The sequence below is a fragment of the Fundulus heteroclitus genome, unplaced genomic scaffold (assembly GCF_011125445.2).
Source record: "Fundulus heteroclitus isolate FHET01 unplaced genomic scaffold, MU-UCD_Fhet_4.1 scaffold_53, whole genome shotgun sequence".
Lineage (NCBI taxonomy): Eukaryota > Metazoa > Chordata > Actinopteri > Cyprinodontiformes > Fundulidae > Fundulus > Fundulus heteroclitus.
Window position 1 is genome coordinate 556,312 of NW_023396956.1, and position 15,970 is coordinate 572,281.

General features: G+C 46.4%; 1 protein-coding gene across 1 annotated transcript in view; it reads left to right on the forward strand.

Annotated features, from left to right (window-relative positions):
• Positions 1–1,611: 1,611 nt before the first annotated feature.
• The window catches only part of LOC105920295 (inactive dipeptidyl peptidase 10), a 136,075-nt gene continuing 121,716 nt past the window's right edge, over positions 1,612–15,970 (forward strand). Inside the window, exon 1 of the mRNA XM_036132600.1 lies at positions 1,612–1,797. Within this exon, the coding sequence (XP_035988493.1) occupies positions 1,738–1,797 (60 nt within the window). The 5' untranslated portion in view covers positions 1,612–1,737. The remainder of the gene's footprint in view (positions 1,798–15,970) is intronic.

The following is a 15,970-nucleotide window of genomic DNA, read 5'->3' on the forward strand; positions in this document are numbered from 1 at the left end:
TCCTCCTGAAAGAGCGTAGAGCCACAGTGGACAGTCGTCTGCATTGTTGATGGCTTTGCAGCAATCCCTCATACTGAGCATGCATGAAGCGACAGTGGAGAGGAAAACTCCCCTTTAACAGGGAGGAGAACCTCCAGCAGAACCAGAACCAGGCTCAGTGTGAACGCTCATCTGCCTCCACCCACTGGGGCTTAGAGAAGATAGAGCAGAGACGCAGAAAGCTCAGAAGCTCACATTGACCCAGGAGTACTTTCTATGTTAGAGAAGACAGAGCAGAGACACAGAAAGCTCAGAAGCTCACATTGACCCAGGAGTACTTTCTATGGTAGAGAAGACAGAGCAGAGACACAGAAAGCTCAGAAGCTCACATTGACCCAGGAGTACTTTCTATGTTAGAGAAGACAGAGCAGAGACACAGAAAGCTCAGAAGCTCACATTGACCCAGGAGTACTTTCTATGGTAGAGAAGACAGAGCAGAGACACAGAGGTAAAGGTAGCAGGACCCGGCCCTGGGGGTTAGGACCTGGGGACTGGAGGTTGGACCACTGCTCTGGATGCTTTGGTTTCAGTCCTGCAAATATTATAAGACAACGTAGAGATGCGTCTGAACCACTGCTGGGTAACATAAAGAACACAGAGAACTTTCTGATGTTGGAATAATAAAAGTAGTTTTATCTCTGACACATGGAGACGGTCTGGAACGGAGCGGAGGATGTGGAAACTGGGGTCAGATTGATCCTCGCTATTTTCTGACAACTTCTTTTGTGTGGTGAAGACAAAATGTTCTTCTATGGTGGTTGTAGCAGATGAGCGTTCACACTGAGCCTGGTTCTGGTTCTGCTGGAGGTTCTCCTCCCTGTTAAAGGGGAGTTTTCCTCTCCACTGTCGCTTCATGCATGCTCAGTATGAGGGATTGCTGCAAAGCCATCAACAATGCAGACGACTCTCCCTGTGGCTCTACGCTCTTTCAGGAGGAGTGAATGCTGGGAGCCAATGAGGAAACTGACTGGAGGATCTGGGTGAACAGATTCTGGAAAGAGCCGTTAGGTGACGTGTGTTAATTGACGCTATAGAAATAAAATTTAGGTGAATTGTTCGGTGAAGATGAAAACGTAATAGTGCCAAAAAGTCTTAAGTTCCCTAAAAGTCCCGGCAGAATCGGGTCCATGTATGAGGAAGTTCTCCTGGTTCTTGGACACCAGGACCTTCTCAGAGGTCTCCGCCCAATCACACGGCCCGGCACCACTTCTGGTTCTGGTTCCTACCGGGCCTCCACCTCACTCCAACAGTAGCCTTCCTCCTCCTTGGGAACCTCCATGCTCCATGAGCTGATTCTGGGTTGGTGGTCCACTTTCAGCAGGCGCTTTGCATGCTGGGTAAACTAAGAACTTTCATCCCGTCTCTAAGTGTGACAAACTTCCCTGTTTCGTGTTATTTCTGATGTCCGGACTCATTTTCTGGGTTTCAGCTCCTTTCCTCCTGCTCTCAGTAACCCCCCCCCCCCCCCCCCCCCACACACACACACACACACACACTCACACACACACACACACTCAGCGTTTCCTGCGGTCGCCCCTGGTTACCGCTCATCGTTGCGCACGCACCTTTCTCCGCCAGCAGCATCTATAGGGGCGGCTGCGCGCTTCAGCCGCTCACGGAACAAAGGCTGAAAGCAGCGCGCAGACTTCTGCAGGACTGCCGGGCTCGTTTCTTTCCGCGGACACTTTGGATCAGAAGATGAACCAAACGGCCTCCGTATCGCACCAGGTGAAATGCCAGTCCACCAAGACCATCAAGGTAAGCTCCGTACTGCGCCGTGGCTGCTGGAGCAGCAGCTCTGATGGATGGAAAGTTCTGCCCGGCTCTGATGCGCCTGATGCGCGCTGACGCGGAGCGCTCCGGGCTCTGAACGCGTCGCCGCCGCCGTCCTGAAGTTGCGGCTCCGCGGAAACATCGCGCGTGGAGCAGATTTCCCCGAACCTTCTGGTTCTGAAGCGCGCTGGGTGTGCAGCATGGACCGGAGCTCGGGAGGCTTTTCATTCAGGTCACGTCCCGGACGGTGCCTGTTGGTTCGGTCCATTCAAACTAAGTCCCGAGTCAGTCCGCAGAGCTCAGCTTTCTGCGGGGTTCTGTCTCTGAAGGTTCTGGTTCCGGACCTGTTGTGTGTGTGTGAAAGGAGGCATAGTGAGAGGATCCGGTCACGATGCAGAACCGTCCGTGCGGCAGAATCCGCAGCGCTCCTGCGCTAAAGGAGCGTGGGAACCGCGCAGTCTGCGCAACATGCGCAGTTTGTTTGCAGCCTGCATGTGTTCCAGAACCGCTTCTCTGGGCCCGGGAGGCTGAGCTGGGATCGGTTCGGCGGCAGGTTCTGCATCACTTTCCAGTCCTCACAGAGGAACGTGGTGCGGGTGAAATGTGTCGCTCCTCCCCGCAGCCGTGCGGTTCTGGACGGGCTGGAAGGAGACTTGGGTCGGGACAGAACATTCTTGCTCCGGCTCGTCTGCTGTCAGCTGGGTTTGTGGTTCTGGAGCAGCTCAGGTGGAGATGTTCTCCAGAGAGAATGATCTGATTGAGTTCGTAAAGAGATGACGTGTTTGATGAATGGGCGAAATATAAATAAATGGAATTTATTCCCGCCTTTAAATGTTCTCTGGTTCCTCTGAACAACTTAAAGTGGTTTCCAGTAAGACGACATCCTGCATGGAGAGCATTTCTTAGAGAAGAAGCCGCGGTAGCTCTGGGGGAGCTGCAGAGATCCACCGCTCATGTGCTAACATCTGACCTTTATGGCAGAAAGCTGCTGTTGTTGTCAGGCTCAGAACCACGTAGACGCAGCAAACCTGTGGAACAAGGTTCTCTGGTCAGAAGAGAAGGAGCAACGTGAGGAACGCTGAATAAAGAGGAACGCCTGCAGCACGGCGGTGGCAGCATCATGCTGTGGGAGGCTGGTCACAGCCAGGAGGTTCTGGTGACGTGTGGCAGTAAGAGAACCTTCCAGCTAGCAGGGTTCTGCTTTTATCCAGCTTTAGCAATATTATTATTATTATTATTATTATTATTATTATTATTATTATTATTATTATTATTATTATTGTCATCATTATTATTATTATTGTTATTATTGTTGTTATTATTATTATTATTATTATTATTATTATTATTATTATTATTATTATTATTGTTGTTACCTGGTTTTATTGGGACTAATTTTCTGGGAATTGAGCGGTTCTAAACTAAATGAATAAGTTCAAACTATCTGAGTTTTAGATGAAGGCATTATTACCATCTGTAGTTTGTTAAACTGCTGATTATGACGTCGCTGATGTCAGAGGAAGAGGAAGAGGAAGGAGGCTCGGCCCAGTTACAGCAGAACCAGGTCCATAAAGATCAGGGAAGGTTCTGAGCAGATGGTTTCCTGAGAAACATCAGATGTAAAAACCCAGAAAGCTGTCGGTGCAAAGAATCCCAACAATCGGACTCAGAACCGATCAGAACCGATCAGAACCAAGTTCAGTTCAGAGTCCGATTCAGTCCAGTTATTTCTGCGGACTGAGAAGTTTCATCACATCCTCCCATCTGTCTGTTGTCTTCTGGTACCAGAACCCGCTGTCCAGAACCAACAGCATGCAGAGATCATCTGGGTTGCCCCCCGGTGACCCGGTTCTGGTTCTTAGTTTTTAAAAGTCTGCATGGTCCGGTTCCTCTTTGGCTCCTTTTGAACCCATCCCCACCAGAACTCTGGGAGGTCCGGACCGGAAGCTCTGTTGCTCCCAGAACTCGGGTCGGGACCAGGGGAGACGGGCCGGGTTCTGTGAGCTCTGGCTGTCAGACCCAGAGACCCATGAGGCCCGGTTCTGGTTCCTGCTGATGTGATGCTTCTGCTTTTTATGATTTTGGTTCTATTTTCCGTTTAATTCGTGATTCAGCTGTAAACATTTAAAGCTCTGAAGGAATAAATGATGAGGTTCTGGTTCTGGATGAGACAGTCGGGTCAAAGTCTTCTTAAAACTCTAAGAACTTTTTCTCTTTATCTGCAAACATTCATTATTTTCAGCGTTTGGTCAGAAAATATTTCCATTAAAATCCAGAAAGAATCCTGTTTTCCATCATCAGAAGTAAAATAAAAACTATAAACAGGCGTGTCTGTGTTAGCGGACCGTAGTGGACCGGCGCCTCCTCAGCCCACAGGAGGTTCTGCTGTGCGTGTAAGGAGGCCTGCAGTTCTGACCCAGTTACAGCGGTTCTGTCTGAGGGAGCGGGCCAAACCAGAACCTCTGACCCAAAGCAGACAGTTTAATCAGAGGAGATGGACGTTCTCCAGAAGATGACCTCCAGGTGATTGGGCTCCAGGATCTTCAGCTGGATCTTTCAGAACCTTTCAGAATCTTTCAGAACCACCTCCTGTAACAATCAGCGTCTTCTGCACCAGATGATTTATTCTGCATCTAAAATAAATCGTGTCGACTCCTAAAATAGTTCCTGTAAGTGGAAATGCCGGGCTTTGATCCAGCTCGCTCGGTTCCGTCACGCTCCGACAGGTTCTGATGTTTCAGCTGAAGAGAACGCGGGTCTGAGGAATGACATCAGAGCTGAGAGATGCTGATGTTCTGGAGCAGCAGAACCTTCTCTGAACAGCGCCGGGAGGAGCTCCAGAACATCAGCGGTTCTGGTAGAGCAGCTCTCCTCCTCCTGTGATGCTGAGGGCCACGGATCCCCTGCTGACAGCTCCTGATTGGTGGTTCCCTCATGATGGGTCCCTCAGAGAACCTGCTGCTGCGTGATGATTGGCTGTTCCCTTATGATGGGTCCCTCAGAGAACCTGCTGCTGCGTGATGATTGATGGTTCCCTAATGATGGGTCCCTCAGAGAACCTGCTGACAGCTCCTGAATGGCGGTTCCCTCATGATGGGTCCCTCAGAGAACCCGCTGCTGCGTGATGATTGATGGTTCCCTCATGATGGGTCCCTCAGAGAACCTGCTGCTGCGTGCTGATTGATGGTTCCCTCATGATGGGTCCCTCAGAGAACCTGCTGCTGCTTGATGATTGATGGTTCCCTCATGATGGGTCCCTCAGAGAACCTGCTGCTGCGTGATGATTGATGGTTCCCTCATGATGGGTCCCTCAGAGAACCTGCTGCTGCGTGCTGATTGATGGTTCCCTCATGATGGGTCCCTCAGAGAACCTGCTGCTGCTTGATGATTGATGGTTCCCTCATGATGGGTCCCTCAGAGAACCTGCTGCTGCGTGATGATTGATGGTTCCCTCATGATGGGTCCCTCAGAGAACCTGCTGCTGCGTGATTATTGATGGTTCCCTCATGATGGGTCCCTCAGAGAACCTGCTGCTGTGTGATGATTGATGGTTCCATCATGATGGGTCCCTCAGAGAACCTGCTGCTGTGTGATGATTGATGGTTCCATCATGATGGGTCCCTCAGAGAACCCGCTGCTGCGTGATGATTGATGGTTCCCTCATGATGGGTCCCTCAGAGAACCTGCTGCTGTGTGATGATTGATGGTTCCCTCATGATGGGTCCTTCAGTGAACCTGCTGCTGCGTGATGATTGATGGTTCCCTCATGATGGCTCCTTAAGAGAACCTGCTGCTGTGTGAGGATTAGCGGTTCCCTCATGATGGGTCCCTCAGAAAACCCGCTGCTGTGTCAGGACTTCACCGATCAGCATCTAAAGCAGCTGCTCCTTAGAAAACAGAATAAAAGACATAAGAACCTCTCAGCAGTGAATTACTGAGTTCCTGTAGATCCCATAGTCCAAAACAACCTAAACGTCCACAGAGATGAAATGTTCCTGTTCTGGGTGAATCGGGTCAGAACCAGATATCCTGGTTCTGGTTCAGGACCTGTTGTGTGAGACCAGTGAAGCGTTTCCTCGTCTCTTCTGTTTTAGGGAATGCTTCACGTTAAACTTCCATCAGCTTCCTCTAACAGCGACTGAAGAAACTTGTGAGTCATCTGAGTCGTTGCTGAGAAGCTCGGAGTCGGTTCTGCTGCAGATCCGTCTGGGTTAGAGTCACTGAATGCAGCAGGAAGTCCGGCCTAGTTCTGGTTATACCTTTGACCACCTGGGGGCGCCAGAGTTCACCCAGCATGGGGCAATCATCAGGTGTGAAACGGGACTCTGACAGAGACGGAAGTGATTCACTGACTCATGATTCACTGACTCATGATTCACTGACTCATGAATCACTGACTCATGATTCACTGACTCATGATTCACTGACTCATGATTCACTGACTCATGATTCACTGACTCATGAATCGCTGACTCATGATTCACTGACTCATGAATCGCTGACTCATGAATCACTGACTCATGATTCACTGACTCATGAATCACTGACTCATGATTCACTGACTCATGAATCACTGACTCATGAATCACTGACTCATGATTCACTGACTCATGAATCGCTGACTCATGATTCACTGACTCATGAATCGCTGACTCATGAATCACTGACTCATGATTCACTGACTCATGAATCACTGACTCATGATTCACTGACTCATGAATCACTGACTCATGAATCACTGACTCAGGTCGGGACTCTGACAGAGACGGAGGTGATTCACTGACTCATGATTCGCTGACTCATGATTCATTGACTCATGGATCACTGACTCATGATCCAGTGACTCAGGTCGGGACTCGAGTCTCTTGAACGGTTCTTCCTGCATTTAAAGGGGAGGAGCTCGGCCGCTCCAGTCGAGTCAGTGAGGAACGTGGAAGTGGTGGAGTTGCGTTAAAGTTCCCGTAGTTTCCTCAGTGTTCTGGTTCTAGTGACGATATGCGCGGCAGATGTAGTTACTGGAGGTACCAGCAGAGGGAGCTAAACGCTGTGACCAGGAGGAGCGTTTGTTTTGTTCACCAGGGCGTTCGTGGACGGGTAAAAAGCTCATCATAGCGATCCAGCGATCTGCAGTGGTGGTCAGCAGGCGGTGTGACACAAACCCCTCATTCTTCACAATAAAAGCTCCTTTTCTAGCAGTTTTATTAGAAAGCAAATGAAGATTTGAGAGAAATAAATGCTGGAGTTTATGTTAAAGTAAGACTTCTTATTTGTCCACAAGCTTTATTATTTTAAAGTTATTTTTTATCTGCTGAGATCATTGATTAGTTGGAGGTCAGATGAACGTTCAGTAAACAGTAGAAATATTTTGCACTGTTCTGACATACTATATGTACATTAACTGCTGTAAGTATTACTTTCAAGTTTAATGTTAAAAAAAAAATGATTTAGAAAAGTGTTTCTTCTGCCTGAATTTGTTATTTTGTTATTATGTTCTTGGTATATTTAGTTCTTTCTTGTCTTTAAAATACCAGAATTCACACATAACCTTATATTTTTGTCTGTCCGATTAATTAATCTTTAAACATTAAATCGTTATGGTTACTCTGTACTAGAGTAGCCTTCTCACTGAATACCTGAGTCATTTCCTGGCTGACGGAACTAGTGCTGCTCAAACTCCAGAATAATCTCTGGCTGCTCTAGCGCCTCTGACTCTGACCTTTATCTTCTGCTGGGATCACTGAGCCGCTGTGAGGCGCACATTTCTGTTATTCTGTGTTTTCTGTGCTGATCAGCGCCGCTTTCATGAAGATCTGGACCCTGAAGCTGCTGTTAGCGTGAAGCAGGAGATGTTTCTGTGTTCTCTGCAGGAGAAACACAGGTTTGATCTGAGCGTGCTCACATTTTATTCTCTTCAAACCGAACATGAAGAGCGAGGGCAGGAGGGGGATTCTGTCTGGGCCCCAATGACACCTGGACCGGGTCCAGAGCCTTTCTGCAGGTAAAGTTTATATTTTTAGAGTCGTGCCTCCTGTTCTCCACCTGGCAGACAGGGAAGGTGTTGATTGATGTGGAGCTGTGAGAAGAAGCCTGCTGTGTGAAGCATCTTCTCTCTGCAGTCATGAAACCAGGACCGTCGCTCTGGCAGCTTTACGTCTGTCACAACGGACCCAAAGCGTTCTGTGGATCCGTAGCTTCAGAACCAGCAGTGACCATCGAGGCTGGAGGCGATGCTGGAGAATCCTGCTTTCATTAACCCGCTGCAATAAATTCAGACATGCAGCCGGGCTTTGACTTACGAGTGTAATCCGTTCTGTGACGGAGCTCCTAATTCAAATTACTGGTATGTCACATCTGAAAATATACTGAAACACCATTAATTCGCTGCAAAAGCACCGGCATTTTCACACAGTTTGGTAAAAACACAATAGAGTAGAATCGATAGAAAGAATCAGGTTCCATGAGGTACGGTGTAACGTGCAGCATTTTATTTAACTTCCAGTTCACATTTAGAATCTCAAAGTGCCACGTCAGTAAAAACATTAACAAATGTAATAAATGTTAAAATAATAAAAGCTAAAGATAAAACAGTTGTGTTTTAAACGTCTCGACAGTCTGATGCTTAACGAGGAGAACGGTGCTCTACCACTGGTCAGCCATGTTCTAGGAGGCAAAGTTATTAGAACCGCACATTTCACTACAAAGACAAGGCAGAGAACTTTGTTCTGAAAAGCCAGCGGACCGAAGGAAGCGTCTCATGATGTGCAGGACTACAGTTCCTGAAGATAACCAGCGGGACTCCCATGGATGGGAGGCCAGTGAGAGTGCAGAGTTGGTTGGTCATGATTTTAGTCTGCATACGCAGCTCTGTTTAGCTTTTAGACATTCTGATCAGAAATACTGGAACGTTTCATTAGTCCACCTCAAAGAGATGAAGAGTTCCTGATGGAACGAAGGGCAGCGATGTTTTCGAGTTAATAAATGTTTTATCTGAGTGTCAAGACAGAGGTGACGGTCGAACCATAAACCAAGAGCAGATTAATTACAACAGTTTAACGGTGGGTCATAGTCTGGGTGGAGGAACCAGGCGGTTCTGTGTTTTCTACGCTGCTTAAAGACCCGTACCAGTGAACAAGGTTCTGCTGGAGGCTTTTGATCCACAGCGCTGATCAATCTAAAGCCTGAAGGTGGCCCAGCTGCTGCAGAGAAGCTGTGAGAACCTGAAGCGTGGTCTGGTGGCTCTTTAAGGACCTGTGAGGCGTTTCAGGTGGAGCTGCAGCTCTTTGCAGCCTTCTGCTCTTTGACGCTTCCACACTTTGGTCCACTCAGCCTCCGCCACACAGCAGCTTTTTGTGTTCCTCTCCATGCATCTGAGTGAAGCTGCTGTTTAATCTGCAGTTTAGGCAGAAAACAGCATCAATTAGAAACAACGGCGTGGCTTCCCTCCACGGTGCGGGGAGAACGGAGCCGTTCACGCTGCAACAGGATTTTCCAGCAGCAGTAATCTCCCCCTGACAAGTGATGTAATATCCTGCGCCTTCACTGCTTTTCTAATCTGCTTCAGAGCGACGCGGCGCCTCGGTCATGCTCTAATCTCACCCAACATACTCCACAATTCTCCAGCAGGCTTCTAGGCCGTCTTGCCATGACAGGATACTCAGCAAATGATTTAGCTGGAAGCAGATTATGCAGCGAGCTGCTGGCTGATGTAAGCTGAGCTGGGATTGTTTTCACCGGCGTGCTCCAGGATGTTTGTGGGCCTGACAGCGGCTCAATGCCGGCTCTTCATTGGTATGCTGCAGCCGCGCCGCCTGTCCTGCTGTACCATAGAATGCATAGACTTTGTGACAAAGTTGATGAAGCATGCATTTTCATCACGGCGCCGAGGCTCAGCCCCGACGGTGGTGATAGGAGCATTAAGCAGCAGCACAGAGAGGTGTGAGGACACGAGGAGAGCAGGAGGAGGCGTAAAACTGCCTGTTGTACGGCAAAGATGTTTCATTATTTACTCATGACCTGAAGTAATGTGCTGCAGCTTTGTATCTGTTTCTGTTACCTTCCTGCTCGCATGGACAGAAACGTGCTCAGAGCAGAGTTTCTCTGCATGGACGGATTAACATGTTCGTGTAGGAAAGTGAACTATGGGATGGAGAACCAAAGGTGACTGTTAAACCTTCAGCCACAAACACCTGACTGCAGAACTGCAGGTAGAGGATGCTGAAGCAGCAGAAACAGGAAGTAATGCTCTCTGCACTGATCTCAGGTCTGATCTCAGGTCAGATAAAGAGAAACTAGCTGAAGAACATGGAGCTCCACAGAGGAACGCTGTGACTGCAGTCTGGTGCTGATGCTGAGCAGTAAACCAGTAAACCTGCTCAGGGCAGCGTGGTTATCAGGCAGTCGCTGCAGCATCCGACAGCAAACACTCAGCAAACAGAACGTCTTATTATAATTAGAAGCTGTAGACAGCAGAATCTTCACTGGATGCAGTTATGGATCCTACTGGGTTCATGCAGGAGGAGGCGTGATTGTGCTGCTGGGTGGCAGAGAAGAAGTCAGAGGTCCACCAGCATCCTGCAGCATCCTGCAGCATCCTGCAGCATCCTGACTCTAACACCGGTTCTTGTTGCATCCAGAAATGTTTCTCAGCCTCTGAAAGAGTCGCAGTGAACTTCCAGTAAATAGTTGTGGAGGCTGACGCCAGCGGGCCGACAGGAAGTCATTAGAACTGGAAACCAGAGCGTGAAGCGGGTCGCTGCTCACCGCGGTACCGGCACTTTAAGATTCTAGTTTTCCTCCTCCAGCAGGATGAACCTCATAGATGGAGGGAAAACAGAGAATTATCACCTTTATGTTCCTGAGGATCTTTAATCTTCGTTCTCTATTTTCACAGTGTTCATGTCCATGTTGACGCCATGAGGCCTGGAGTTATTAAAAGTTGCTTCATGACACTTATGAGGATATGATGCAGAACTGGCTTTGATCTGTCATTTCTGCACAATAAAAATATTAATAAATAGTCAATATTGATAAATATAATAATATATATAATAAATCTAATAGTTAGATGTGAGGGACTGAGGTAAAAATGCATGAGGGGTCACAGGGATTAATTCAAAAAGTTTTTATTTTTTATTTTTAACCCAAAAGCCAAACTTACAAAACTCTGGGTTCTGGAGTAATAAAAGAAAGACAAAATTTAAATTAAGCAAAACTGTGACCAAAGTAACTGACCTCCAAAGAAATGACACAAGGGTGTGTATATATATATATATATATATATATATATATATATATATATATATATATATATATATATATATATATATATATATATATATATATATATATATATACTGGCTGATCAGAACAATAACACAATAGGGTTAATTAAAACAATTAAAACCAAACAATAACAAATGACAAAACAAAGCAGTTAGGTTTGGCAATAAACTAATCTAAGAACGATGAAAACACACCAACCTCTAAATACAAACCCCTAAGTGAAATACAAAAATAAAGAAAGAAAAATACAGAATTCCCCTTCCAGCAACAGCAGGTGGAACAGCCCCCCCCCCCCCTCCCTGTATTTAGGTGATCTCAGCCCGGCTGCCATCTTTTGTGTGGCTAACCTCCCCGGCACCATGGAACGTAAGAAATAAAGATTAGTAACAAAAAAACTAAGAAAATATGGATAATTGACTATAAGTACAAAAGTGAACTAATTGTGCACGCTTACAAATAGAACACATGTACTTAAACTAAGAATAAAGTTTTATTGCAAACTAAAGTGTACATATACTGATTTGTGAATAAAAAGGTGAAGGTGGATGTGTGGCACCGACATTTAAGGTGTGGCCATGAGTTTGGCATCACATTAGATCTATGATAGATATAATAATAGATCTATGATATAATAGATCTGTGATAAATATAATAATAGATCTATGATAAAAATAATAATAGATCTATGATAAAAATAATAATAGATCTATGATAAATATATAGTCTTCCTCTGCTCTGCTGTAACTCTGACCCTACAGCAGCAGCAGCGACGTTAGCAGCTAGGAAGCTGAAGGTGTGGCCATGAGTTTGGCATCACATTAGATCTATGATAAATATAGTAATAGATCTATGATTGATGTAATAATAGATCTGTGATAAATATAATAGTAGATCTGTGATAAATATAATAGTCTTCCTCTGCTCTGCTGTGACCCTACAGCAGCTGCAGCAGCGACGTTAGCAGCTAGGAAGCTGAAGGTGTGGCCATGGGTTTGGCTATCACATTAGATCTATGATAAATATAGTAATAGATCTATGATTGATGTAATAATAGATCTGTGATAAATATAATAGTCTTCCTCTGCTCTGCTGTGACCCTACAGCAGCTGCAGCAGCGACGTTAGCAGCTAGGAAGCTGAAGGTGTGGTCAGAACTGGTCCAGGTAGTTTGAACGTTAGCACCTGTAGCACCAGCAGGGAATCATTCCCATCAGTCTGGTGGGATTCTTCTCACACGCTTCCATCTGTGGATGCAGGACGTTCTCCTCAGCAGATTCAGAGAGCGAGGGGCCATGTTGTGTAAGTGCTGGATGAAGCTGCAGCAGCGTGAGGAGAAATGATGCTGCAATGATTAGTGTGAGCGGGCCCAGCACCAGGAGCAGTCTTCACTAACCCCTAATTAAAGATGTGATAAGGCCAAAGTATAGTGATTATTCATTGGCTTTATGGCTCTGATCCATTCTTCATGCTGTCGGGGCCTCTGCAGGTTTGTTCACCCTGACTAAGCGGTCCAAAGGGCCGGCTTCCCTGACGGCTGGTGGGCGGCACTCAGGCCTGCAGCCGCATTAATTAAGCAGCTGCACAACGCAGAGATGTTATTTTCTCCTTCGCTGTGATGCAGAGACGCTAGACAGGACTTCAGAGGAGAAAAACTGACTTCCTGTGAGCTTAAATGTCTCAGTTCCAGCTTCCTCTGCTGAGTTCAGGCTGTAGAAACTGGCTGGAGGCTGAGAGGCTGAGAGGCTGAGAGGCATGAGCCGCTTTCCTCACTCCGTCTGCATTAAAGCGCAGAAATGGGAAAGCTCAGGCAGCAGGGAGCCAGCTGCTACATGCACTCCTCTGATCACCTACGGATCAGAACACGCTTCAGAACCAATAAAAACGGGTCCACCAGATTGTTCTGCAGAACCTCAGCTGCAGCACCGTTCCTGTTCTCAGGCCAGGAGGGAGATTCCCTCAGGGAGAGTTCAGGAACCGGGACCAGCGGACTCACCGGGTACCGGCGGACTCACCGGGCCCGGCGGACTCACCGGGCCCGGCTGAGCAGTCGGTGCTGATCCAGTTAGAGGCTGTTAGGTGACCACATGAACGCTGCTACCAGTGTCCATGTCTCCTTTAACTCCTTTAAAATGGGAATCTGCAGGTTTAAAGGTGGACCTCTGATGAAATGGGCTTTAGCAGAACCAAACGGGAGCTTAAGGTTCTGGAAGATGTGGACCAGCAGGTGCTTCATGCTCGTCTTCATTTCCTTCCTGACTGCATGGAAAAGAATAAACAGGAGATTTTAATGGCGGTCTCTCTGGAGCCTCACAGAATCATCTCCCCAGGAAAGCTCGTGGATTCCTGGTGATGTCCTCAGGGACCGGAGAGGTCCGGGTCTCTGAGGGACTGGAACCGAAGGTCTGGACCTGATGTCCATCGTTACATCTGGAGGAGACAGGAGGAGAACATCCTAGCTGGGGTACGGGGGCGGCAGCATCATGCTGCGGGGCACATAAACATATTCTGTCGTTATTCTGATGTTTACTGGAAATAATTTCATCTTATCTGACGTAAACAGGACAAGATTCACATTTAGTGTCAGAATATGAGGAACAAGCGGTTCTGGCTCCTTCCATAAACTGAACTTTGCATTAAATCCACAAAATCTGCTTAGATCAGCGTTCTCTTTTATTTTCTAACCTCTAGATTTTTCCAGATATTTGGGATTCAGTCTAATTATAATAAATAAGTTAAAACTTTTTCAGAACCGGCTCAAACTTTGTGAGGAACATTTCAGGCCTGCAGGTCTCCGGCCCAGAAACCTTGTTTTTTGCAGCTTTTGGATGATTAGATTCTGTAGAACCGTCTGATCAGCAGCCGATGGATGAGGCAGAGAGGATATTAAACGCCTGACTGTCCGGTCCAGTGTCTCTCAGCTGGCTTAACGCCTCCATCCGTCTCTGGGAACGGTGAGCCGCATGGAGCGGTTCTGGTGCCGCCGGTCCATATGCACACCTAGCAGCGACAGCTTGGTCACCCGTAATCAACCCCCCCCCCCCCCCCCCACCCTGGAGTGGCTGATTAAAGCCTAGAACGTAGAACCTGGGCAGCAGGTGGAGGTTCTGACGTGTCCTCAGCAGAAATGAGTCAGAAGCAGATGGACTGGAGGAACTTTAGTTTCCTGCCTGGCTCAGACAGCAGCTGCTGTCCTTCATTCTGTGCATGTTAACAGAAGTGCTGCTGCTCCTGGTCCTGTGCACCATGTCCAGGTACATTAGGCCAACGCTGTGGAGTCTGCAGCAGAATCAGCAAACGCTCTGATTGCAGACATAAACAGACGAGTCTGCAGGAGTCTCACCCATCAGTCAGAGCTCTGTGCATGCTCCCCCTTCTCTGGCCAGCAGGTGGCGCTGTGGCTCTATGCTGTGGAGCTGCAGCCTTCATTACTGCAAACATTTCTGCATGAGCAGAACAGCGTTTCTCTCTAATTGAATCATTTCACTGTAGCTTTAAAGCTGGACTTTAGCAGAGACGCTGCAGAGGTTTTATTGCAATCATCTTAACTGATTTTTAGAGTTTGCTGACTTTATTTAAGCTTTTTAAGATTGAGCTTTTTTCCAGGACTGAGCTGTTAGCATTATTCTAACTTTTTAAAAGTTATTTCCTGATGTTTTAGCAACTCTGCCTGATTCAGCATCATTTCTGCTTGTTTGCAGCATTTAACATTTTATTTTAAAGGCATACTATGCAACATTTTTCAGTTAATGATTCGACAATAAGGCATAACAGCTTGGTTATCAATTGTTACGTGATATTTGTTAGTTTTTTTAACTTAAAAAACACTATCTTATGGTTTTGTGTTTAGCAATAATTTGCTGAATGTTTCCTAGTATTAATCTGGTCGGTCCGTTGAGAATCATTTTAGTTCTTTTTCCTGGTTTTCAGTAATATTTCAGGATGAATCAGGATGTTTTTCTGTCTCTTTCTGCATCTTTTGTTGATTTTAGCATTTTTCGTTACGCCTGAACATCATCGACCAACAGTCAAGGGTCTTTATTGTCCTGCAGCCATAACGGCTCAGATTGTTTATTACAATATATTTCAGCTTATTTTCTAGTCTTTGTAATGAATTCATCCTACTTTATTTATTTTTTGCTTTTTGTAGTAGTGTTTATTGCTATTTGTCTAAATTTTCTACACTTTAGTATTAATTTAATTAGATTTTTCTGCTAGATTTCAACAGGCAAACCATACCTCTTCTTCTTCTTATCATCACTGATTGAAAGGATTAAGCATGTATGGCATTGTTTATAACACCTAAAACACACAAACACACACACACACACACACACACACATATATATATATATATATATATATATATATATATAAAATTTATTGTTTCTTTCCCCTCACACTGATTCTGTTTTTTTTTTTCTGACTTCATGCATTAGATTTTCCAGTGCTCTTTATGCGTATCTGTAACAGTTTACGATGTTTTGAACCTTTTCACCTCCAACTAGCTGGAGGCGAGCGCTGCGAATATGAGTCTGAAGAGATAAAGATGGATGCTGTGGCCCAGAATCACAAGTGAAGCCAGAGAGGAGCTGTTTATCTGAAGCTGTAGAGCAGATTCCACTAAAGAAGCTTTAAAATGTTATTCGTCAGTATCAGAGGATGCCAGTCATTCACAGCGCCACCAGCACAAAGCGGCGCTCAGCCATGAAGGGCAGGGAAGGAGTCGTTGTTTAGAGGAAATGCTGTGAATCAGAAGCAGGTCAGAAGTTTATCTGGGAACGTCCACAGATGAAAGCAAACGAGCAGAAATCAGCATCTGGGGGCAGAGAGCTGCAATAAACTGGAATATTTAACAAAGTGTAATATCAGGACCTTTG